Below are 27,187 nucleotides of genomic sequence, written 5' to 3' on the forward strand. Positions count from 1 at the left end.
GGGAGTGTGTGGTGTTGCAGCAACGTGCCAGGACGCGCGCGCGGCGGGGAGAAGCCCATGCGGGCCGCTGACTTCCAGCGCGTGGAGCAGGAGCTGCAAAACCAGCTGACCGTGCCGTTGGGCGCGCAGGGCGTGGGTCTGCAGCTCGCGAAGGGCTGGTCCTCCGCCTCGCTCGGTCTGTACCAGTGCATTCTTCGTACAGTCATGTCTACAGTTACACTAGCTCCATGGACAAATATTTGTAATCTAGAAATTTAAAGTAACGTAGATTAGCTTTTTATCTGGACTCGTCCGAACCTAACATAGTCCGGATAATAGAATTTGTCGGATCATAGAATTCGTGAACATAAACAAAGACAATGTTTGCCACTTGGTAATATAATAATCACTAGGCACAGGATAAATAACATTCTCTCTCTCTCTCTCTCTCTCTGTCTCTCTTTATATATATATATTTTTTTTTTGCTTGAAACACTGGAGCTTCTATGTGCAATGAGACTGAGTCGGAACCACGTGTGCAAACAAAAATTAAAAAAAAAAATTGCTGAATCTTTAACAAAACACTTGCCTCAGGCATATGAAAAAACAGTAAAAGTAAAAAATGAATTGTCAACCAGTAACAGAAACAGCTCAACCAAAATGTATCATAGCCTCAGTCGTGGCCGAATATATGTAGTTAATTATGCTCTACCGTGCGCTCCCGTATTGGAAGTAATAGACATTGGTTTTTAATCGTTTGTTCAGTTTTAGTGCTAAAGTGATACAATTAACTCCTTATTAAATGAGATTTAGGCATTCGCTGGAGTTTTCATGAGAATGAAGTACAGTAGACTCCTGAATATCTGGGTGAGGTTTATCCTGTTTGTGGGTTAACCATGCCATATTTCGCTTCCATAAACCATAAACACATAAATAACTTTAGAATTTTTTTTTTGGGATCTATTGTTGTGATTCAAGATGAAAAATGTTTCCAAACATAGTGCCTACATAGTTGGTAAGTGTTAGTATGCATCATGAACTCCGAAACTGCTAGAGAAAATTATAAACGTACCCTTGTAAGCCACAGTGCACTAATGTTCCACGTAACATTGTGAACTGTGCTCAGGTTGGCGCTGGCACGGCGCAGCTGTTCTGTGACTCAACGCGAGTAATAACTGGCCTGCGTAGTTCCAAGGCAGCAGTTGCAACGCAGCAGTATTTGTTTCTGTCGTAATTTTTAGACAGTAATGTTCAATTTTACATGCAAACAAGTATCTTGACACTCGTAAATACCCACCAGTTGCACAGCCGTGCAAAAATTAAAACAAAATAATTTATTGACCAGCTAGATGTAAAATACTGCGACGTAAAATACTGCTATGTTTTAGTGATCTGTACTGAAACATTTCTGTAAATTAGTCTAACACTTCAGTAAATGTTTTCAGGTCGTGATTAAAAATAAAGTTGTTTTCTCGACATTGCTTTAATAGTGTTTTTTGGTTGTCTGTGGACCCCTTGCTAGTTGTTATCTCGAAGGATCGGGAGTCTACGGTATTAAAAATTGAACTTTTGCCCGGCGGAGATATGAATCTCCTTTGAAATACTTCGCAAAGGAAAAATAATTGGCTTAAGGACATTTGCACATCTGTTACAATGGGCTCAAGTAAGGTACCGTATAAACCCACGTACCACCCGCCCCCGGGTAAGACCCGCACCCTTATTTTTAGAATGCCATGGTGGGAAAAAATGTTTTTATTGCAAATCTGCACGGAAAAAATTAATTTAGTCTTGATTTCTTTTCCTTTCAAACAGTAACAAATCGTGAAGAATTACCAAAAAAGTACTATGCTATGTATTACAGCCTCAGCATTTGTGTTAAAAGTGTACAGAAGGCACGCAACTGCAATGTGGCAACATCGCGCGAGTAGAACGTGGCATCGGCGCGCGCGAACGATAACAACACGCCGTGTGCGCGCATGACCTTGCCCAGCTCCCAGCTGTTTACAGTTACAATCTTCCGCATCCATATTCGTGCGCTGGGCAATGACCTCGTTCAAACAAATAAACGATAAAGCACGCGAGTCCTAGCCACTCATAATAAAAACTATTTTTATTACATGCATAATAAAAAACCTTGTGCCTAAATGTGGCATATTCTACAGCTTCCGCAGCTTTAACACATGCCTCTGAAATGCTATTACTTTCTCATCGTATCTTGCCGGTAAACGCCGCCTCATGGACAAACCCTTTCTTACCATGAACCTGCGCATCCAGTTCCTACTTTCTTTAAAGCCTTCACTCACGCCAAGTTCACGAGCAATTTGCAGCGCCTTTAGCGAACACATTTCCGTGCTTACAGCGTACCCGAATTGCCGTCTGTCCTGTATGTAGTCGTAGAGTTTTCCTCTACCTCCGGAAACTTTGCTACCGCAACACGGAACGCACGTCTATCGCCACTGGCCGAAAGCAGTTTGTCTTTACTTTTCCTCCAATCCCTCACGCATGATTCGTCGACATCATATTTTCGCCCAGCAGCACGGTAACCGATTTCTTCCGCTTCACTGATTATTTTTAATTTTTCCACAACTGTGAAAGAACGCAACTTTTTACGATTCATTACAATACTTGCAGCCAACACACGTGTAAAACCACTGGGTACTTTGCAAATGAGGATAGGATAGTGCGTGGGAGCGCGCGTTTGTAACCGGCGAAGCTGCAGTGTGACAACGCTGTGAGGAATGCGACCTTGACTGTCTGCCGCTTCCTTCCCATCCTTTTCCCCTACCCTCCAGTCGCGCCGGCGTTATTTCGTCATCGTCCAAAAATGGCCCAAGACCCACGTAACACCCGCACCCTACTTTTTCGAACCTGATTTTTTTAAAAAAGGTGCGGGTGGTACGTGGGTTTATACTGTAAATGTTCTTGTCAAATTATTTTGTAATAAAGTAGTTGATTTAAAGGTGATTTACTTAAAATGCTGCTGGATGATTCTACGAATTAAAGCTTGCTAAGAGAAAATACCAGTGGCGCACACTCACACGTAACAGTTCAGTGACAAGTGCATTCTTCAGCGAGTTTGGTTGTGGAGCGTGCTGTGTGGCCTGCATGTCGGCAGAAGACAGTGATGAGGAGTTCCTGCCAATGCAGACCGCGCTCGGTGACAGTGTTCTGTCGACCGCCACAAGCCTGGACGGCTCCGTCAGCTCGTCCGTCAGCAGCGCCAGCAGCGACCTCAAGACTGCCAGGTGAGGCTTCGGCAGTTCTAACTTACAATACAGAATTATTATCTTAAAATATTACAATCCCTAAATGAAACATTAAAAATATATGTAATACATATTTGAAACATGTATCTTAAAGGAATAGTTAAAGAATATCGAATTTAAGGCAACCAGTTCATGCAATAAGTCTAGTGGGATATTTGGCATATAGTTGTATGCATCATGGTTTATGTGAGTGGCACACTTTGAGAACTGGCTGTTTGGGGCCAGTGTACGGCCGAACCCAAAAATGAGAACCAGTAAGGAACCTGTTGTGTCATAGAGAACACTTTTAATAAATTGATCAAAAATATTTTAAAGGAAAGTTAATGTAGTAACATGAATATTTAGTTTATTTATCTCTACAATATTTAACATGAAAGGGAAACTCATTTACTCTTTCAGTTAATCTCTGCATAAATCAACACATCAAAATTATAGTTGTTCCCTTTAACATAATGGTATCTCTCAGATATTCAAAATAATTTAAATACTTATGTTTTCAACCCTATATTTTAACTTAAGTTAAATTGCAAATGTAATAATAACAGGTAGTTAAAAAACACATCTAGTGTTATGATGGAAATCTATAATTGACTTTGCAAAATTAAGTAATAAATTATTATTTATATTTGTGTCATCAATGGGATTCTTTCAAATATGAGTAATAATATTAAATTTTTCTATTTTCTGACTATAACAAAACCAAAAAGTGTGTAGACAATGATAAGTGTTTTTACTAAGTTGAAAAAAAAAACTTTCATAATCTACAAAATTAACATAACACATTTAACACTTAAACAACATAGTAGTATGCTTATACAAAACACTACACTTGTACAATAGCATCTTACCTTGATTATAACAGGTTTACTTTCTTAAACACAAAACAATAAAATAACCATTTATCTGATCATAGTGTCTCTTCCATAAAGTTGAATACCTTAAGAACATGAAATTAAGCAGATAGCTAATGTTATGTTGGACCTCAGATAACTGAAATTCTGAATATTTTCAAGTTATCAATCTCAGGGTTATAACATTAATAAATTATTTTCCAGTCTAGGCTCAGTCGGTTCGCAGAAAAACCTTTTTGTCCCTATATCACTGAACCTGAATAAGTTTGAATAAAAAGTCACTAGTTTTAATCAGTCTGGCTGAATATTAATGTACACCTATCCCTCACTTAGCACGACTGATTCGTTCAAATATGCTTGTGTTATTCTAAAGCGCGTATTCTGAAGCATTAATTTCCATAAATAGCAAGGCTAATTTATTTAATGTGTCCCAAAATTGTGTAGGAAAATATACTTTACGTAATATAAATGCGTAGAATAATACTCAACTATAAATATGTCACACCATTTATCTTTATATGCCTCCCATCGCACTTTGTATGACAAATATGACACCGCATAAAGGGAGATACGTGGTTATGTACTTTATCGCCAGTCGGCTGGCTGACTTGCCCACCCAGGCGTGACCTTCAATTTTCGTCGCGTACCTTTCCAAACAATCCTTTACTGACAGTGAAACCGATATTACTGTCCGGATAATTACATGCGGCGTTGACCATTGTTTCTTGTTTACGAGTAACAATTTTTTTTTCTTGGAGAATGTTGTCACCTGAACTTAGGTGAGTTTTTAATGTTTCAAATTTTAATGTTTTTTTTTTTTTGTTATTTGGATATTGTTGCGCAAGTAATAAGTAAAATAAAAAAAATTACGTGAATTCCTACTGTTAATCCTTTGTCTTGGTTTGTTAGGTCAGGCCAGTTACATTATAAATACTTTAAAACTAAACAACCATTAAAATTAATTTATATTATTTTTAATGTCCGCTTAGTTTGAAAGTATTTATAATGTAACTGACCTGATATAATCGACCATTTTAATTAATTAGGCATTGATGAACACACGGAAAATAAAAAATTGTGACGGTCGAATGATTGCACAGGTCTTGTATTTGCAAAATAAGAACGGCTATATCTCCTAAAGTATTTGTAATTTCTTATTTCTGCCGGGTTTTATGAAAAGAGGAAGTTAAAAAGCATAGAATAAAAGTATTTTCGGAATTAGAAAATTTTTTTTAGCAAATATCGCCCAACTACATATTTACCGAATTAACTGTATTCCAAATTTTAACTTTTACTAAAAATGATCATTTAACATCATGCAGTCACTGATAAAGTTTCAGAAATCCAATAATATTAACACTTCACTGTATACTAAAGCTAAATAAAAAGGCTTACCAAGATATTTCATTATATGACTAATCATGCAGCCAAGCCTTGACCCATACTCATCTGAATTTCCAAATCAGAATACATCTTGAAAATGGTGATTAATCCTCCCAACTTTTTCAGACTTCAATTTGCAAACCCTTCGTATAAAGACCATCAGAATTTTAAACTAGTTTTTAAACTTTTCATCACAAATCTTTCCTCCACAAAGCACAATATTTTTCTTCAAGATTACATTTCAGCCATAGAGTAATTCAAACAATCATGCTGACAACTTCTCCTGGTGCACTGCGCAAAAATCCAAAAATAAACCTAAATTGATTCACAGATAATTTACATATGACAGTAATTAATGACTTATAATTATATTAACCTAAAATAGTTGAGGTAAGCTCTGTAAGCGCTACGCGTGCATTAAATTAAACCTAAAATACATCATAAAATTTTATAAATATCAGATTATGTAATTTGCTACTACTACTATAGTGTTATGATTCCAAACAAATTCAAATATAGCGGTACCAATACTGATAACACAACTTGAATGGGGTTTGTAATAGTGATGCATGGTGGTGATGACTCAGCACTAGTGCTGGCAGGTGCGTGAGGCGTGCTGAAGCCAGTGGCGTAGCCAGGATTTGGGTATGGGGGGTGTTAATAAGCATGGCCCCCCCCCCCCCCTCCCCGTATTAAAGCAGGATTCCGGGGGTCCTCCCCCGTGAAAATTAGGATTTTAAGGTGTAACATAGTGCTATTTTAGCAGTTTTCGGTACTTAAATTTAAATATTGTAATGGTAAAATTTTTATTAATTTTAGTATGAAATTTGTTTGAGTGATGAATAAGAAATTAATTAAAGATTTGGTGCTGGGGGGGGGGGGGGTTTTGAACCCCTAAAACCCCCCCCTGGCTACGCCCCTGGCTGCGGCCAACCTCAGCACCACTTGCAGCTCATCTAGAGCTCGGAACTGTTGTGTGTGCAGGCCCCTTGCTGCGCAGGCCGCAAACCTCTCTGCTCCCGACCACAGGAAGAAGAAGCACAGAGGTAACTCGGCCCGCTTCAGTCCCGCACGAAGGTTCGACGGCAGATGAACCGAGTTGCACGAGTTGGTTCGACCACTCTGTCACTCTGGTGTTGGTCGGCCGTTTTCAGGGACATTGTGACGCTGCTTCGGCTTGTTGGGTTGGTGGTCGTCGGGGGCACTGTAGGCCTGCTAGTACTCCGCGCACTATCTGTGAGCGCGTGTTGCGATTTCGGTCGTAAGTCCTGTGGCTAGGCCTGTGCGAATATTCAAATTTTCGAATATCAAAACGAATAGTTTATTATTCGTATTCGATTCGATTTCGAATACTAACACTTCAAAAAAAACGAATATTCAGTCATTTACGAAAAAGGCTGAGCGGGATCACTGAAACCCGGAAACATTTCGGGATCACGGAGGTTTCTCTCATTGGGCGGGGGCAAAAGTTTCGCGGGATTTTCGTAATGTTTTAGAGTTATGTATGTGGACTTATTCCACTACATCTGGCCATGTAAAGCCCGTTTGAACACAGTAATTCGGAACGTAAACTAACGTATTTTATGCAGAAGAATGTCGTCAGATCGTTTAAAATAGATTTTAACTGTCAGCATCCTGATAAAGATAAATACGTGTCTGTAAAATCCACACAACAGGGGTGTTATAGGAGGCAGTTTTCAGATTAGAGGGTGAAACATGGTTTGTCGGCACTGTAATTTCGTTCCGAACGTGACGGCGAAGAGAAAAAATTGTACAGACCATGTGGAAAACATCTGGCCGCATACTCACAGCAAAGATTCCAAAAGCATAACATGCTACGGCAATGTTTTTCAATAGGATAATACACAGTAAACGACCGGATGCAGGCGTAACCTTCTCACCCTTCCCAAATTCCTCGCGTAGTGACAGCTCAGGCAATTATCCTGTCCCGCGCGTCAAAAAAACTCTTGCCAAGAACTTACTTAAAAGCTTGTGATCACGTTACATGGTGTACCAAGATTGTGAAGTAAATGTGTTTTCTATGATGGTAGGTCCACGGTTCAAAGATTCACTATTTGAGGATGAAAAAAAATATGGGTTGAAAATTTGTGCAGGGAGGTATGTAAGCTGTGTAAGCTGAACACAGTAGCTGAAACTATAACTGAGACAAGTGAGGAGAAGTCATCTCTGTGGGCCTACATGAAACCTTCAACAGCAGCTCAGTCTACGCTTGCAAGCTACGAAGAAACTATCCAATGAAAATCCTTTCAGTTTCTGGTCAGAGAAGGGGTACACTTGTTTCCGAAACATAGCAATGGTAGCAAGAAAGTTCTTGCCTATACCTGCCACACAAGTGTGCAGTGAGAGACTTTTCTCAACAGCTGGCAACATTGTGACATGTAGAAGAGAGAGTCTACTCCCCGAAAATGTAGAGCAGCTTGTGTTTCTCCACAAAAATTTAAATTAGCTAATATGTAGTGATGTGACAAGACTCTTTTTAATACAAACTAATTATAAAATTGGAGAACCTTAAAATTTTAAGTACTGTCAGTTTTTTGATTCTACATAGTAGATTGTATCAGTAAATATGTAGATACCTGTTATCATATTGTAATGTGATGTGATATAACATGTTTTATGGTATTTTAATTCTCATTCCAATTATTCAAACTCAATATGCGTATTCGAGAATAATTTGGTATTCATATTCGAATTTGATTCGAACTAAAAAACTGATATTCGCACAGGCTTACCTGTGGCTGCCGCTAGCGCTGTATTGCTCAGAGTTGTAGTGTGCTTGGCGCTGAAGGCGCGGCGGTGAGCTCTGGTTGTCTAACTTCGGAGCGTGGCTCGGGAATTTTGTGCTGTGGGCTTGGTAATGTTGTTCTCACCCCCTTTTTTTTATTTGCTCGTCTTGTGGTGGAGGTTGATGACGAGATGCCGGGGAGGACAGGTCGAGAAGATCACTGTTGGTAAAATTGTGGATTAAAATTGAAGATTTTCAATTTTACACCAGCTCGTGAATGCCAGGATGGCATTGCGAGAGAAGTACGACGAATTAGAGTGTGCATGCTGTGATCAGGACCTGCGTGTAAATACAAATAGTGTTGATTCGACATGATTATCGTTCTCTGCTGTTATGGCTGTTTATGAAATTTCCATTTGAATTATCATGTGTGTCAAGAGGTAACTTCTCGTCACGATCGTCGTAGAGACATCATAGGCAGCAGTCAAAGCTGGTCAGTCATGATCGTCTGTTCCATTGTGAAGAAATGTCCAAGCTTGTAGGGTACAGTTGAGCTGACCCAAGTAACATTTCCTTACAACTGGTGTTGTAAAGTCGTCGGCAGATCTTTGCACAAGTCAATGGCTGTACATTTTTATTTAATATGCTGCAGAATTACTACACATCAGTTGACTGAGGTGGTAAAGACGAACTACTTCTGTTAGTCACAAAGTGAGTCGGGTGGCAATTTTTTTTTTGAAGTTATTAGAGGGTAGCCAGTAAATTATATTCATTACTAACTGCATCACCATTTTCTCCCATAATGACCTGATGATCTGCAGGGGAGTTTATTTTTAATTGCCACTAATTATGTGGCCATTTTCTCCCTGTAACTACTGGCTGTGTTGGTGATTTTTTCTATTTATGATCTAGTTTGTTTGGCACTGTAATCAAATATTTTTATCGTCAGTAGCAAAAGATGGATGGTGTCTCAGTGTAGTAAAAAATATCAGATTGTTGTTAAGAAATAATATTATCGTGAAGCAAGAGGTATACAGAAATGTAAAATTGTGATAAATAGAATGGTGGTTATTAATTATAAATGTTTTACAATTAAAAAGTTTCACATAACCTTTACTTGAGTATGTTAGTAAGGAGAAAAATGTTTAAAATGCAAGTAAAGAACTGTAGTGTATTTTAAAACTGGTAAAAGACTTGAATATTTGAAGTTAAATTATACCAATCACATATTAAATTCATACTTCTGTAAATCTAGTGCTAGTATAATATTGAAGAAAACAAGAAAAGTAATAGTGATAGTAATTTACGTATATAAAACTTAATCCGAATCTAGTTAGATTTATATTTCTGAGCTTTATTTGTGATAGATGCTCAAATTGTATTGTTATAATTTTAGATAAATTCTTATTTTGGTTTCATGCCACAGAATTGAGATGAGTCTGATGAATGGATGGTATATGCACACATTGGAACTAATTAATTTCGGTGTTTTGAGAAGTGGCATTGTGTGAGAATCCCAGTTGTCAGCAACCCTATGAAAGTGTTGTATCTTGCAGCGACCAACTTCTGTCACCATCCCCGGGTTGTGACTACAGTTGCATGTTTGTATTGCCGTAATAGGAGGGGATGCAGGAAGTTACACCTTCCCTTCCCTTTTCCCACCATTTTGCTTAGTAACGAAGGGAGATAGCAAGACCGTGTGGTAAAACAGTTGTGAAACAGATTTTGTAACTGGTGTATCGGTTTGTGTTTTACCAATGGTAGGGACAAAAAAAAAGTACAAATAATCCCGATCACCGTAAACTGTTATTGGGCACGGGGTTGTCATCAGCGTGCCGTCGCTGAGGTGTGCGTGTCTTGCAGACGGGCAGGGCCGGCGCGTCCATACAGGCGAACTAGGCAACCGCCTAGGGCCAGGGCTGGCGCGTCCATATAGGCGAACTAGGCAACCGCCCAGGGCGCCAAGTAGCTGGGGGCGGCGCAGCACCACACATAACAGCTGATACAATATGTTTAACGATTATTGAAACTAGATGAAAATGGATTTTTGTAACAGTTTGGAATGTTTATATTGATATAAGTAATTATTGAAAGTCCACGGTGACCTGTTTATGATTTGTAATAAGTAAAAATGTAAAAAAAAAACACAAGCCTGCTTACATTTTATTGTTGACAAAATCTTAGGCTTACGTGATGTATTTTGAGGCAAGGAAAAATTTTTTTGAGGTGTCTTGGTTGAGGGGGAGGGGGGGGGGGGCATTAAGGTTTTTCGCCTAGGGCGCCAATTTACCTTGCACCGGCCCTGCAGACGGGGCGCAGACGGAGCTGGCGGCCGACGTGACTCGGTCTCGTGTGCGCCTCGCCAGCGTGGCGGTGGTGCTCCTGCACGAGGACGTGCTGACCGTGTGTGCCGGGGGCGACGGGGCGTCCCTCGCCACGAGCTCCGTGCGGCAGATGCAAGCCGCCGCGCAGCGCTTCTTCCTGCAGCTGGGGCTGGGCCCCCTCGGCGGCAAGGACTTTGCTGCATCGCGGCCCCGCTTCCAGGCAGCCTGTGCGCTCAACCACATCAGGTACTTCCCTGCCCGTCCCTCGCACAACTGTGCTGCCGTGTTTACCCCTCAGAAGGGTTGAATCTATGATTTTGGGCGAAAAATTTCTAACTTTTTCTTCATAAGGGTCGCCTTCGAATATGGTTCGCATCATATCTGTCTTCAGTAGAATACAAGTGAATAGTTACGAGTGGATAATTTTTGCATTATCAAATAATTTGGGTACCCACTTCGGTGAAATTTCTGATTATCAAAAACTTTAGTAAATGATAGCTAAGGAATTTTTTTGGAAATTTAAATAACATTGATAATTATACTATACATATTTTTTTAAGAAGATTAAATTACAAATGGGATGTTCTTTTTTAATTAATATGTATTTTAAAATTTTTATATTGTTAGGCCAGAGCTGTTCACCTTCCTTTTTTTTGAAGCCAGTAAGTGTAAATGTAAATATTACAGTTTTCTTAAATGTTACCTATATTAAATTCTGTTTTTAAGTTTAAAGCATCCTATTGTGGTAATAGTATGCTTGTAGCCAGTTTATATGCTTGGGATGAACTCATATATTTGCTATTGTTTTATATTCTATTCAGTATCTTTTTCTTGAATTTTTTTTTATGCTGAAAGTTATCCAGTATGTAAGTGCATGTTAGGTCCTTATGCCTGGGAGGGTTCCTTGCACAGAAAGTGAACTTGTTCTCAAGTTGGCCACATACTTTACTTTATAGGTAGTCTTATAGCCATCCTCTTATATTCCAAGGTGTTGAAAGTTTTGTGGTAGGTAGTTGTCTTTCCATAGTCTTGCCACTGTTGAAATTGTGTTATATATTTCAATGTTGTTTTTTTTGACATGACAATGTCTAATAAATCGATGAACGCTGGCTGCACACACGAAAAAGTGTCCCGTAACACGCATTGTCCCGTTACGCTGTGTCCCGTTACGCTCATTGTACGCTTGCTCCGCATCTATCTCTCTTCCACTTGTTTGAAACAACCATCAATTTGACTTTTTCGAGGCACATTAAACTTGAAACACTCCCATTCGTTTCCTACTTTTCCTATCATCATCCTATCCTTCTATCCTTAACAGAGTAACACAGATTGGAAGAACTTAAATAGCAAACATGTATAAAATTTATAGTTAAAATAATCTCTTTGTTAAAGTAATAAACATATTTGAATTAATGAGTGCAAATAAAAGTAAATTTATCAATTAAAATGTAGATTTAATTTTACTCCTTCTTTGTATCCATACAAAATAGTTATAATTCAATAAAAATTATTCAATTTTATTCATAAAAGTATGCAATCATTTCATCAATGTTTTGTTATGACGTCACTTTAAACTATCGTCCGTAAACCGACTTTACAGGCAACCAATTTTTTATTATTTTTCTTATTTGAGATAATTTTAATCTTGATGTCTAATCTTTATAATATAATAATGAATGGAAGTTATGCAGTACTCAAAATCAACTTATATGGTCTTATATTATAAGTTTTACAAATAATAGATGGTTTTATACATATTGCAGATTGTTCTATTATAATTATAAAGTATGCTTTATATTACGTGATTACAATGTTGTGCCTGTATAATTTCACATGGAAAAATAACAGATGTGTGGACTTGACCCTGCGCTAATTAAAATACTTGATTTAGTCAGGGGTCAGATATCTTGTGACCAGACTGTTGGGCGTGCTGCGCACAGGCTTCTAGCCGCGCCGGTCGTGCTCGAGGCCAGCGAGAGGACGTGTCAGGCCACGCGCTTCATCAGCGGGTGCGTGACGGTGGCACGGCTGGAGCTGCTCGAGTGCCTGGATGACCAGGGTCGTGTCGAGCTCGTCGAGGTGAGTGCCGCCGCCCGCCTCGCGTCCCCGGAGCGGGCAGCCACCCGAGCCGAGTTGCAGAGTGCGTGCGTTGCTTGCAGCTGCTGCGGTTCAGCGACCCGCCCCTGGGAACGCCACCGGACCTCAAGCTGCACTTCAAGTACGCCGAGAAGTCTGTGCGCCGTGCTCACAAGAGGCTCTTCTGCCAGCCGCGCTCCGACATCTCGTAAGTCACTCTTAGTGTACTGTGGTCTGTGCAAATACTCAAATACTTGAGTACGAATACAGCTACAAACTGTTTGTTATAGGTATTCAGTTTAATTTTGAATGTTATTACTTTGAAATTACAAATACATATTTGACATAGCATACATATCAACATTCACTGTTGATGTTAAAGTCATTCATGGCATATAAATATCCAGTTTAGATGTTTTAACGAGACCGCATAATTAAAACCGTGAAAAATACTAATTTTAAACATGCAGCAAGTATTCAAAGTTATTTCAATACTGTCTCGCGAAACAGTATAGCCAAAATTGTGTTGACGATTCAAAAACATGAACTGTTTGTGACAGTTCAAACTTGAAAACCAATTATTATTTGTATTTGTTTCTTCATGCATACCAGTAGTGGGAAAAAAATCAATAAACATAAACAGAGGGCTACAATACAAAAAACCGACACTCCTTTACAATTGCCATGAAAAGACATGAACATAATACAATAAAACCCTTAAGAGGACACTGCTCAACATGTTTTTCCTATTTAAACATCCCTCTTTTAATAAGTTGTGGGGTTAATTATATTTTCCTGTTAAATAAGCACCAAATAAACACAAACTTACACAAAAAAAATGTTTTCTATCATAAATCTATGCCTAATAGGTACTTGCCAGAACATCGTAACAATTGTGTTGTAGTAAACCATAACACGAAAAGGCCAGCTTATACTTTCTGAACGGTTATCTTAAACACATCACAACTTTCAGTGGTTGTTTTCTGCAAATTCAGGTACGCGAAGAAACTGTTACAATTTACAGCACTTTAAAAGCTACATAAATATAAAAAACACTTTATTTTTTTTATTACATTTTTTAGTTCTTGAAGAGAAACTATTATTTAGGGTGTTTGTATTAGTTACGTGAAGCATTCCTAACAGGAAAAAAAAAACTTCTACGACCGTGGATTACAGCAGTTAAAACAGGCACTCTTTTGCCATGGTCATCAAAAAATGTAATGCTAAGTTGCCATTGAGTATATATTAATAGTCACAATCTTTCTAGCCAGTATTGAATTATCGAAAATGGGCACAGTAGCAGCTAACTTGGAGCATTTATGTATATCAGTATTGGATATACTCCCAGTTATCATTTTATATACCGTATTTACCAGCAGAAGGGTTGCCCCTGCGTATGGGTTGCACCTGTAATTTTTGGTAACATTTTCACCGTAAGGGTCGCCCTCGAATAAGGGTCACACCATATATCTGACTTCACTAGAGTTCCATGTATACAAGGTGACGTGTAAGAAATAGAGCACTGGTGTTACCCTCGGTTCCTTTTTGTTTTATACAATAGGGTGTGAGGCGGCCCACTTCTCCCCCCCCCCCTCCCTTTTTTTTCCCTTTAAGCGTTCTATTTCCACACTCCCTAACACAAATGACAAAGGAGAAGACTGCTATTTATTATATCCTTGTTTCCTTTTCGTCTATTATATTTCATTTTTTTCACCTATCCCTTTGCCCCAGAGAGAGAAGAGGCAACAAGCTACTGTGTGTCAGTTCCTTGTATAAAAACTAGCACTCATGTTACCGGCAAACTTGGGCGGGGCTGGAGGAGTATAAAAGGTGCACTTAAAACCACCAACGATGGCTGCAATTTTGTCATGGAATGTTCAGTTGAAAGAAAAATCAATAAAACGATAATGATTGGGCACAGTTGCTTCATGAACACCTGTCAAGATAGACACGTTAATTGTGTGGGTGCCAGTTGACGGGACATTTAGGAGAGGGAGGGAGAACCGTCAACGCTGCCACATGGCTTCATGCACACACATGCACACACACCCTCTCTCTCTTGCGATGCATTTATCTTGCTCCGTACATGACTTGAAAATAAAAGTTTATTACTGGCATTGCAAAAGAAAGGCCAAAGTGGAGAAATACCACGGGGTGTCATAGGAAATTCTCCTGCCCCCATTTGCTGCTTAAACCACAGTCCCATTTACCTCATGGAAGTACACTGCAAACAGTTTATAAAATGGGTAAATCTTCGGCCAGGCCAAAATCCAAACTAGGGGCTCACTTACTTGATAACGTCTTGCTTAAATTTTTCACCTGAGCCAGGAATGCCTGTGCTGGCACTTCCCCCGTATTCTCCATATGTAGCCAGAGAATACAACTCGAACTACAGATCGTATAAATGCCAGCCATATCATTAACTATCTTTTTCACAGCCGCCCACGGGCACTTCAAGGCTAATCTGCACTCCACGATGAAAACCACAGCTGACTCGCCAACGGCGCAGACTCTTGAACACCTTCATGCTTATTTGATAGGCAACACCCCATAGAGGCGACTCGACGATCCATCCTTCACCAGAGCACAGCCAACAATCGTCCAAGTCATGTCTGTCTCTCCGCACACACGCATCTCTATTAAACTCTCGCCGCACACTTTACATGTTTTATTCTTTGAGTATACCAGTTTTTCCTTACTACCAATGTACACTGACTAAAAACTAAAATACCCTCTAACGCAGATTTATATCCAACGTACTACCAACTTACTATTTATTTTCTCTTAAAATGTGAATATAAGACTAGAAAATTCTTGTATGTTCTACAGTCATTCAGTGTTGCCACCATAGGTACGACATTCTTCGGCGAAACTCAAAATTTACCATCTCTTAAAAAGGTAAACAAAGTAATTTTAAAAAATCTGTTTAAAATTGTGTTCGAATTCAGGATCCAGAAATAAATACAATAAAAACACTTCTTTTTTCTGTCGCCAGGGTGACAAGTTTATGTGAAATCCGCAAATAAACACAAATTTGAGCGCGGCATTAGTGGGTGGACTGATCTTACATGGCGGTGTTGCGGTGTAGGTGAGAGTTGACCGCTGGCTTTCAAAGCATACGCCTCGCGGCGTGCTCGGGTCTGTTTCGCAACGCAGACTTAAACTGTCATGAAATGTGTTGAATCACAGTGGCTTTAACATAATGTTTTCGTGATGGTCATGAAGCTGAGGTGTTGAGCATCGTGTTGGCGCGCACGAGATTGAAGTGTGGTTGTGCCTGTCGCCTGCTGTGTTACAAGCATGCACGACAGATCCTTGCTTTTGCGAGGCCATGTTTTTTGGCATGTTATATGTTATCCTAGAAACACACCTTGCAGAGGTATTCCTATCTCTGTGGGACTTCAAGTAAGTGACTTGGGCCCAGTTTCTGCCAGTCGAACTCCAGTACAAGCATACACTTGTGCTGTAAGAAGAGTGTAAACCTAGCTGTTCGCACCAGCGGGGTGTGCGGGTTTAGCTGTGGATTAACGGAGTTGTAAATATGAGTAACCTCTTTTTCTACAACCTACCTTTTTCTAGCAAGTACCTGCAGAAGATTTTTAGAAAATTTATTTAAAGATGCTAATCAGACTTAATCACGCTACTCATTGCGTTTGTGTTAGAAATGTTTGCCGGTTTCAAGCACCCGCTTTGGGGGACTTGATCTTTGGGTTACGATAAATATAAATAAATGAAGCCCGGGCTAGTCATTTTTATTTCAATTTGGTTATGCAGCCAGTGTTAAGTAAAAAAAAAAAATAATGGTTAGCTCCTAAATATTGTTATTCTGTATTTTATACTAACTATATTGTTATTTAGATGGTAAATGTTTTTTGATATATGTTAAAGTTATTCCACTCACTGTCCATTGTAATTTTTTCTATTATCTGATAATCAGTGGTTTATTGAAAAATATTTACTTAAATTTTTAGGTTGTAAATTTACAGTCAATATTTTTAATTTTGTTTTAATTGTTGCTCCTATTGCTATCCCTATACGTTTGAAAGTTTAGCCAGTGAGTTTAAGTTTTGGTGAATAAAGTTTATTTTATCTGCACACTGTTTTGGGCAGGTAAAGTCAAGCAAGCACACAATTTGGTGAAGTTAGTTGGTTTTATATGTGACTCCTGCAGGGGTGTGGTAATTGTCTGTTTTTGCCCACTTTACAGTGAAAGCCAACAACAATAGACATCCATGAAACACAGTAGCAGTGACTTGCTGTATACAGTAAAACCTTTTTTTTGCGACCCCATTTATTGCGACCACCTCTCTATTACAACCCGATTTCGAGGAACCGTGAAAAAATTGCCGAAAATCCGAAGAAAATCGGACAGAAAATAAGTTTTTTGTGGTGAGTAGCGTGTTACTGCGTTTCTCTTGCCGAGTGCGGACTTGTTTTAACTGCCGCAGCGATGTTTATTTTGACAGCTCAAGCAATTATCTTTTCCCGTGGGTTGATAGAAAAAGGTCGCTTCTCCCAGGAAAAAAAAAAGAGGCTACGCCACTTATTCCCCACGCAGGAAACACACAGGCTGCCGTCTGTCTCCCCCGCATTTATCTTTCTTCTAACATTCCACGTCTCGCCTCTCGTGCGAGCAATAACGCAGCGACCACGCATTGGGCCGTTTATGCTTTGTTTGGTGACAGCAGCTTGATTTTATTCGGTACAGTAGAATCCCGCCGATGCGACCCCCCTCTGATGCGTCCATTTCGTTTATACGACCGTTTTTTGAGAGTCCGTGAAAAATTTGAGCAGAGAAAGTCGAAAATTTGAGTAAAATCTGCTGAAAAACAAGTCTGTTACACTTTGTTGGGCGCTATTTGTTCACGTTTATCTTGGCGAGAGCTGGACTGTCAACGCGGCAGTGTCTAGCAAAGCTCGGCGCGTCCACTATCGCACGAAAAGCCGTCTCAGCTGTCATGTTATCTTACCCGCCAGCACGAAAAGCTGCTGTGGTAGCTTCTGCGAGAGCGTAAGAAACTCGTCCGGCCAGCATCCTCCTCCCCTCCCACATCGCGTGTGACAAAAGACAGGTTGTATAGTCCATTCTCGGTAAAATAAATATTTTTATGGGCTTATACGACTGTCCTTCGCCGTTAATAAATACTTTATAAGTTTAAGTTATTATGATACAATTTGTTTATTAGTCACACAGCAGTTTCTGCTGAAAAATCACTAATACCTCGAATTTTATTGAATAGAAAAATTTAGCAGGGCCGTAAATATATTTATTATTTATTTTACTGCATAGTTACTTTTCCATCTGCATTCCAACGTGTTTTTTTCTTCTTGTTTTTACGCTGCGAAGGGACGTGGGAAAGATAATTGCTTGAGCTGTCAAAATAAACATCGCTGACGGCAAGGGCGGGAGCGCATCCTGTCGGTCTGTCGCTGTGATTAGATTATCTACTCCAAAAACATGTCACAGCATTTCAGGATAGCATTGTTCTTATATCGTTTGTTTATAGCCGAATGTTTTCTACCTGATCCACACAAGTTCCTTCGCCACACTTCGAACGAAAATAACCACCAGCCGGCTAGCATAGCCGAAATCGCGTGACGCAAATTCCTTTAGCGCGAGTATTTTATGTATTTGGATATATTTGGGGGGGGGGGGGGGGGGGGGATTGGCCCGAATTCTGTATTGCGACCATTGCGTTTATAAGACCGTTTTTCCGGAAACCGTGAGGGGTCGCATCAGCGGGATTCTACATTCCTTTTCATAGGACCCTTGCTATTAAAATACATTTATATTTAAGTTTGAAAGCTTGTAAATTCCTTGCCAGAGATGACTAAACTCGAAGTTGTTGTGAAATGTGACATATTTTGACATACTTTTTTTGGGGCGTGTTTTAGTGGGGAGGGAGGGGTCCGAAAATATTTACAACGGTCTTACCCCTCCCTCATAATAGCCCAATTTTACGGGAGAAGGGAGGGTGAAAAGAGCATTTTCTCACTGAAGGTTTTTCAAAGGGGAGCGAAGTTGGGGTGTTATAAGGGAGGACACTAGATGAGCTAGCCTTGAAGGCGAGCTTCGTGTGCGCCCACTCGCGATGCAGAACCTACTGCTGCCATATTTTTTAAGGAAATGTCCCATTATTTTTTTGTTATTCTTACATGAACATTATTGGAAGTATTAAAGCCGACACAAAAATACGCTGTGTGTTAAAATTAACAGATTTTAATGATCTTACTTTTTTTTTTTTTTTTTTTTTTTTTTTTTTTTCCCTGATTTTCACATTTTGGTCAAAATGTCCAATTTTTTTGACGGTTCCCGAGAATGTATTCGTAGAATCACTGCTTCGTTAAATCCGGGGTTCGTGACATGGGGTTCTAGTGTATTTAACTACGTACGTGTAAACTAACCAGTAAAATAAACTGTCTTTTGACATCTTTTCTTTAGAGGTGGCCTGTAGGGCGACGGACTTGTCATGAAGGTTGAAGTGTGTTTAAAGCGAAGCCGTCTAGCATTGTGAGTGACACATCCTGCCATTGTACGGCTGGTTTCTTAGCGAGTAGCGGTTTTTGGGGGCGGGGGGGGAGCGGTTTGAAATGAACTGAAAATTTTAGAAAACATCTATTACGACCCCCCCTCTATTATGACCCTATTCCTGGAAACCGGTAGGGGTCGTTTCAGAGAAGTTTGACTGTATATCTATAACAACTTGTTATTAACAAGACAGACATTGAAACCACAAAACAATATTAATAAATGTAAATAATGGTTTCTGATTCTAGAGGAAATTAGTAGAAAGTATGTTTGTAATGCCTTTTAACTAAAATACGGTTTTACCTGGCTGCCATTAAAAATAAAAAAAGCGTGATTGACTATGGTTTAAATTTAAAGTATATAATTAAGCGCTCATTTTATCATTATTGTAATTTTAATGTTATAGCAAACATTTTACATGTACTGGTAATTAAGAATGAATAGAAGAATGCCCACCCATCCAATTACTTAGTAAAATAAAAATGAGACTAGGCACTAGGCAAAGTATGCATCATGCTCGATGGCAGAGCGGTGCATGTGAGTGGGTTGCCTTGCTAATTGTACATCTTCACTCGGCAAGCAAGGAAGACTGTCATCATGTCTGACAGGCTCACTCAACCGCATCACTTTTTGGAGCTGCTGGAACCCACAAGCCAAGGAACCACGTGTGGGCGACTGAAGTCTGGAAGCGACACAGGAAGATTATAATCAAGGTTAAACTTGTGCACTTGTTATCTGCTCTTGATTGTGCGGACTGCGAACTTTTGGAGGCGCCAGTTTAAATGTTCCTCCAGGCTGGAAGTAAGCTCGGCAGGGAGAGCACTTGTGTGTCTGAACCTTTTGTTTCCAAAGAATGTATGGCATGTGCATTAGACTGCAACAGCAGGAATATTCTAGCCAGCGTTCCCCCCAACCACTGTGCTCGGCTTGCTAGTGAGCCGTAGGCCTCTGTTGGTGGGCCGGCCGCAAGGGTTTGCCAAATAAAAATTGCTGTGTTTTGTATCAATCCCCAATGTACAAATTACAGAATATTACAGTGGAACTAAATATTCTAAAAATAAAAAAAGGGAATAAAAGATGTGTAAAGAGTAACATAACAGTTAGTGGAGGTTCGTGACTTCGGCCATGAAGGTAGGGAACCACCGCCCTCTCCCAGCTGCCCTGGCCACTCGCGCTGGCTGCCAGCTGTCCTCTGTAGGCCGTGCGTGCGTGTGTGTGGCAGACTGGACCTGGCGCCGTGCTGGCTGGAGCTGGACGTGTCCGTGGTGGACCGTGTGTCTGCGCTGCTCAACCCACCGTCGCTGTGCCGCCGCACGGGCGCCGCCCCTCCGGGCCCCGCGGTGAGTGTCTTCCTCGCTCGGTACCGTCCGGCTTGCAGCTTGTGGATAGTTGGCATGACCAGGCTCCGTACAGCCGGGGCTGTGTGTTGCAGAGCCAGCAGGCACTGTTCCACGAGGCGGTGGAGTCGCAGACGCCCGATGCCCGCGTCGAGGTGAAGGCGACTGCCTCCCAGGTCTCCCTCAAGCTCAGGTGACACTTGTGGCTTCCCTCAATCATGTATTTACAAGAACATAGGTGGTTCTTTTCATGAAAGAACATTTCCATCATTGTTTGCAAAATATTAATTTAAATATAATTATACAAGTGGCAGTAAGTGAAATTGCATTGAGAAAATATACAAGTGTAAACATATAAAAAAAATCAAACACAGAAAATATTAAAAAAAAAAAAAATTTATCTGACATTGCCTCTGATGACCCGCATTTACACGAAATTGTAAGCCCTCATTTATTCATTCATTCATTGATCATCTCATCTTATCTTCAAATTATATTCCATTAAATTTTTCATAGTTAGCAGTGCACATCTTATTTAAATGTTTGGTTTTCAGATGCATCCAAACCCATATTTTATGTTGAAAGACTTTCAAAAATTTGTGTTTGTTCCACTGGCAATTAAATTTTCATACAATTTCTTATCTATTTGGACAATAATTAGTGCTGGGTCGAACGTTCAAATTTCGAACCAAACCCGAACTTTAGGGTTAGGTTCGGTTCGGTTCGGTTCGGTTCGGTTCGGATAAAATTTCATAACAAATGTTCAGTTCGAGTTCAGTTTGAAATACTGACAAAGAGTTCGTATTCGGTTCGAAATTGAACGTAATTAACAAACTTTAAAGCGAACCCACACAAAAAATATCTTACATCCACAACTCGTATTTGTTTGGTAAAACAGAAGGTGAACTACTGTTGCCAACATCGGTCACATAATGATTACGGCTAAAATCAATTATTTATCGATAGTTGTAAGCAGAAAAAAAATGGCGTCGTCTGTCATCTTTGCATTGTAAAGATTTCATGCGGATGTCATAGATTCTTTAACACAGCACGCGTAGTTATTTAGTTGTAATCGTCGGAACATATGTACATTATCTTTCGTTTATCCGTTTCTTTAACTTCGTTGTTTGTTTTGCGTTTTGCTCATGGTTGGTGCATGGTGCATGCTGGAATTAAGAAATCGCTTTGTAAAAGGACTACGTTTATTTATTATTCTCAACAGTCCGACATTGAAAACTGTGTTATTTATTTTTTATTTCCTTACAAAAATATTGTGATGTTACGTTTTCATTGTGTACCTACAGGTAAGTGCATTTTTAAGTAGCTTCCCACAGTAAAATTGTGTTTCTTTATATTAAATAGAGCTGTGCAGATCTGGATCGGCAGGTACCGATATTGCCGATATTTTTGTGTATCGGTTCGTATTCACGATCCACCAAAACGAGAAAAATAATTGCTGATACTGTTTTTTTTTGTCCAGATAGTATTTACCACGTTTCCATGTCGGGTTTAAAACGTTTCGGGTATCTAATTTAGTTTGTGTACAATACTCGTTTCCATGCATTATTTTGATCCAATTGAAAACGACTTCGATTCGCTCGATATATTTGCATGTTATGAGGGTCGCGACATTGGCTCACGTGAAATAAATAAAGACATAATTAAATAAACACAAACAGGTGATTTGTCATTCTGCTCCATTCGGAAATACTTCCCCTATGAAAATAGAATGGATAAGCGAAAAGTCTTGATATTTCTTGGCTGCATGGCAATTATTGTTGGGTGTATTTCATTTATTAGGAAAGTGGGCACAATAAAGAACTGCACAACAAAGGGAGCGCAACATTTTCGTACATCAATTATGTGTGCAAAACTTGCATTATTTCAACATAAGGTAAATATGTAGTTGAGCGGCGGGTCAGGAAGAAAAGTCTAAAAAATCCGAAAATAACTTCATTCTATTCTCTAAAACGTCCAACAACTGTATTTCAGAGTTCGGTTCGAGTTCGGTTCGAGTTCGATGAATTGGACTAGTGTTCGGTTCGAATTCGGTTCGTGATGAATGTTAAAGGTTCGGTTCAAGTTCGGATTCGGAGAAACTGCTATTCAATATGTTCGAGTTCGGTTCGAGAGATAAAAATGGGTTCGACCCAGCACTAACAATAATGCATACTATAAAATCTTCTAATCCAGTGTGCTTCTATGACCGGGCTGTTGCGGCGCTGGTGGATAATGCATGTGGGGACGACGTGAAGGTGCTGGGTGTAGCTCGCTCCTCAGCACAGGACTGTGAGGGCCCTCCACAGACGTGCGGGTGCGTGATGTGTGGCAGGTTCCCCACGCCCGACCTGCGGCCCAAGCACAACATGGACCGCCTGCCGTGGTGGCGGCGCTGCGTCAGGAAGGACTACCTCACGTTGCAGCTGCACGACTGCAGCTTCTGCACGGCTGGCGAGGGCACGGCCGCGCCCACCCGCTACGAGCTGCAGTGCCGCCATGTGGACGCACACTTCCAGGTATCTCTGCATTTACGAGCTCTCTATGTTCAATAAAAGATAACATCCTGACATAGTATGTTCAATTGATTCCTTCATGTTACAGAATTTTGTTAGGTCCATAAAATAAAACATAATTCAGATCTGGTATGTTTTGAAAACTCACAGTTTTTTTAGCATGTATCTAGATGATTATAATATTGGTTTTCTCAGTATAGAAACCATTACAGTTTGTACTGAGTGGGGGGTGTTGCGGTGTGCGCAGGAGGCAGACACGGATGCGCCGGTGAGGTTCTTGAGTGCGTCGTGCGATGACGCCGGCTGGCCGAGGCTGGTGGTGGTGGTGCGCCCCGCCGCTCTCCCAGGTGCGTTGGAGGAAGACCCCGCGCCGGAGAGGGGTGACGCTCTGCTGCGGTCCATGTCGGAGCCTCTGGAACGCGCGTCACGCCGTGAGCCGTCCCCCTTCGGCTCCAAGAAGGTGGTCCACAAGAGCGACACTCCACACGGCAAGGCCGCAGGTGAGAGATCACTTGGTTCTACGAGAGTCCTCTCGGTTATAATGCGACCCAGAGGCAACCCATAATTAAAGACAACTTCCAGTATGGTACAAGTACAGTAAAACCTTTTTGTTGCGACCCCATTTATTGCGACCACCTCTCTATTACAACCCGATTTCGAGGAACCGTGAAAAAATTGCCGAATATTCGAAGAAAATCGGACAGAAAATAAGTTTCTTGTGGTGAGTAGCGTGTTACAGCGTTTCTCTTGCCGAGGGCTGTACTGCTGTAGGCAGCGCATATCTAAAAATAGATACCACTTCCTGTCGACCGCTGTCAGCGCTTAACAACCCCCATTCCACGTCTCTTTGCCGGCAGGGTGCAGATAAAGGTTTTTGTGGCAACGTGTTTACGTTTAGCTTTTTGCGAGTGTCTAGTGTGGTACGCAGTTAAGGCAAATCTACCTGCTGGATTTCTCTTGATTTTGATTACTATCGGTTGACAATACACAGCGACCGACTGGATGCCCGCCCGCCTCGACGTGTTTTAACTGCCGCAACGATGTTTATTTTGACAGCTCAAGCAATTATCTTTTCCCATGGGTTGACAGAAAAAGGTCGCTTCACCCAGCATAAAAAAAAAGGCTACGCCACTTATTTCCCACGCAGAAAACACACTGGCTGCCGTCTGTCTCGCCCGCATTTATCTTTCTTCTAACATTCCACGTCTCACCTCTCGCGCGAGCAATGAAGCGACTACGCATTGGGCCGTTTTATGCTTTGTTTAGTGACAGCAGCTTGATTTTATTCGGTATATTCCTTTTTATAGGACCCTTGCTATTAAAATTCATTTATATTTAAGTTTGAAAGCTTGTAAATTCCTTGCCAGAGATGACTGAACTCGAACTTGGTGTGAAAAGTGACATATTTTGACCCCTCACTCAACGCTTTAGTACACCATTCATAATAGCCCAATTTTACGGGAGAAGGGAGGGTGAAATGAGCATTTTCTCACTGAAGGTTTTTCAAAGGAAGCGAAGTTGGGGTGTATAAGGGAGGATACTAGATGGTTTGTGTGTCTGGGAGGGATGATCTAGCCTTGAAGAATGTGAACGAGGGGAGGGAGGGGTGAGCTTATGCATCATGAAGCCGCTGCCGCCAGCCAGCCGGGCGAGCTTCGTTTGCGCCCACTCGCGTTGCAGAACCTACAGCTGCCATATTTTTAAAGGAAATGTCCCATTATTTTTTTGTTATTCTTACATGAACAATATTGGAAGTATTAAAGTCGACACAAAAAAACGCTGTGTCTTAAAATTAACAGATTTTAATGATCTTTCATTTTTATTTTTTTTTATTTTTTTTTTTATTCTGATTTTCAAATTTTGGTCACAATGTCCAATTTTTTGACGGTTCCCGAGAATGTATTCGTAAAATCACTGCTTCGTTAAATCCGGGGTTCGTGACATCGGGGTTCTAGTGTATTTAACTACGGCAAGCAGAAAACGTACATGTAAACTAACCAGTAAAAATAAACTGTTTTTTGACATATTTTCTTTAGAGGTGGCCTGTAGGGCGAGGAACTTGTCATGAAGGTTGAAGTGGGTTTAAAGCAAAGCCGTCTAGCATTGTGAGTGACAGCATCCTGCCATTGTACGGCTGGTTTCTTAGCGAGTAGCGGTTTGGTAGGGGGGGGGGGGGGGGGGGGGTTGAAATGAACTGAAAATTTCGGAAAACATCTATTACGACCCTATTCCTGGGAACAGTGAGGGGTCGTTTCAGAGAGGTTTGACTGTACAATGTTTTATGGAATAATTTTCTACTTGCATTATCATCACAGTGTTATTTTTGAATGTCAAAAATTGGAAGAAAAAAAATCTCGCTTTAAAATTGCATTATGTTTATTGTCCTGCTGTTAGATTCCGAGTTCTTTGTGTAGATAGTAATCATGACCTTGCAAATATCTCGAGACAAAGCACTGTCAAAGAGAAATCGGTTTTAAAGTTGTTGTCAGGCATTGTGTTGGTTATAATTGGAAAAACAAGAATTACAATTACAGTAAAATTCATGTAAGATGTACTCGCATAGTATGATTTCCCGTCCAATTCGGTCAATTGTTTCGGTCCCGCCATTTTCTCTATAAGATGTACGTTATTTTTCTCCCGTGTAAGATGGCCCATAATCTTGTTTTCTCATATAAAACACAGTATTTTATAGTTAAAATCCATTTTTCATTGGGATATTAATAGATCTATGCAAAAAATGTTTTTAGTTTGAATCAAATAAGAATATAAAAATCAAATCATTCTCGAATATGAATATCAATTTCAAATTAGAAAATTCAAAGAATTAGAAGAATTAGAATCAAAAGATAAAAATGCTCATATCGTCAAGATGCAGAGTTCTTAGGTTCCTACTTTTTTTATCTGTATTGGGCACTTTTATTTAGTTATCTGTATGCAAATTATGCTGTGTTTTTTTTAATGCATTGCGTGCAGCCATATGGTCCACCTCCAATGCTCTGAGCAGCTGCACGGCTGGGGCTATGTGAGGACGAGACACGCTGGTGCATGTCGGCAGGTGGTGAGGGGGAGGAGCAAGTGGTGCCAGGGGACCGACAGGAGATGCAGCAGTTCATGGAGCACGCGTCTCAAAACTGCCGCGTGCAGCTCGAGGTCAACCTGCCCTCTGCGTCCATGCTGCTGCCGTCCAAGCACCTCTACGAGATCATCTACAACAGGTGCGAGAGCCTCGCTCCCGGCCCCTCGCTGGTCACGTGTCGCTCACATTGTCACACTTGCTTTTGTTTCTTACCCGTTGATGGGAACATATTACTACTTAATATTTTCAGGTTAAGATTAAATTAACCTTCTGTCACAACGAAGCTGTGCCAATTCCCAAAATAAATATTTTGGCTTGTTACTGTATTTGCTCGCAGAAGGATCGCACCCTTAATATTGGGCAAAAAAATCAAACATTTTCACGGTAAGGATCGTCCTCGAATATGAATCGTGCCATTAACCTGTCTCCAGTAAAATACAAGTGAAGTCTTTATGGCCCATGTCTCGGCTTATGGCCGTGTAAGAAACAGCACTGATGTCCCTCGTGTTTCCCCTCTTCACCCTTTATTGTCCTTCCTCTCCCCTCCCCCTTTTTTCTTAGCACTATCTAACAAAAAATACAAAGGAATAGAATGCTATTTTTATACCCGTGTTTCCCTTCCCGTCTTCCCCAAGAGAGAAAAGACTGCAGGCTATTTCCTTGTCAATATTTTTTGTCAGTTTCTTGCATAATAACAAGCACGCCCTTCACAGCAGTTTTGTCATGAATGAAATATTGCAGTAGAAACTGTAGGAAATCTCACGCAAAAACACTTTTTGGACACAGTTGCGTCACGAAAACCTGTCGAGATAGACTTGATAATTGTGTATGGTGCCAGTTCACAATACCGAGAGAGGGAGGGAGAACCATTAACACTGCTGCCTGGCCACATGCACACACTCCCTCCCTCCCTCCCCCCCCCCCTCTCTCTCTCTCTCTCTCTCTCTCTCTCTCTCGCTGGTTTATTTACTAGATTCCCCCTCTGGCCTAGCGCCAACCCGGTGGCAGTCAGCCACACACTTACCAGCGCTGGCCGGTTAGTAGCAGGACAGGTGGAAGACACAATTTAACAGCGCAGTTCATGATACTTTACACACACTTCTGAGA

The 27,187-nt window shown here is 40.6% G+C and overlaps 1 protein-coding gene across 1 annotated transcript in view; it reads left to right on the forward strand.

The window, feature by feature from the left end:
• The window catches only part of LOC134542233 (autophagy-related protein 2 homolog A), a 110,845-nt gene that overhangs the window by 24,301 nt on the left and 59,357 nt on the right, over positions 1 to 27,187 (forward strand). Inside the window, exons 7-17 of the mRNA XM_063386324.1 lie at positions 21 to 175; positions 3,095 to 3,224; positions 6,464 to 6,525; positions 10,534 to 10,795; positions 12,490 to 12,628; positions 12,709 to 12,833; positions 20,377 to 20,494; positions 20,587 to 20,684; positions 22,824 to 23,007; positions 23,252 to 23,504; positions 26,060 to 26,219. Of these exons, the coding sequence (XP_063242394.1) occupies positions 21 to 175; positions 3,095 to 3,224; positions 6,464 to 6,525; positions 10,534 to 10,795; positions 12,490 to 12,628; positions 12,709 to 12,833; positions 20,377 to 20,494; positions 20,587 to 20,684; positions 22,824 to 23,007; positions 23,252 to 23,504; positions 26,060 to 26,219 (1,686 nt within the window). The remainder of the gene's footprint in view (positions 1 to 20; positions 176 to 3,094; positions 3,225 to 6,463; positions 6,526 to 10,533; positions 10,796 to 12,489; positions 12,629 to 12,708; positions 12,834 to 20,376; positions 20,495 to 20,586; positions 20,685 to 22,823; positions 23,008 to 23,251; positions 23,505 to 26,059; positions 26,220 to 27,187) is intronic.

The sequence above is a fragment of the Bacillus rossius genome (assembly GCF_032445375.1).
Source record: "Bacillus rossius redtenbacheri isolate Brsri chromosome 4 unlocalized genomic scaffold, Brsri_v3 Brsri_v3_scf4_2, whole genome shotgun sequence".
Lineage (NCBI taxonomy): Eukaryota > Metazoa > Arthropoda > Insecta > Phasmatodea > Bacillidae > Bacillus > Bacillus rossius.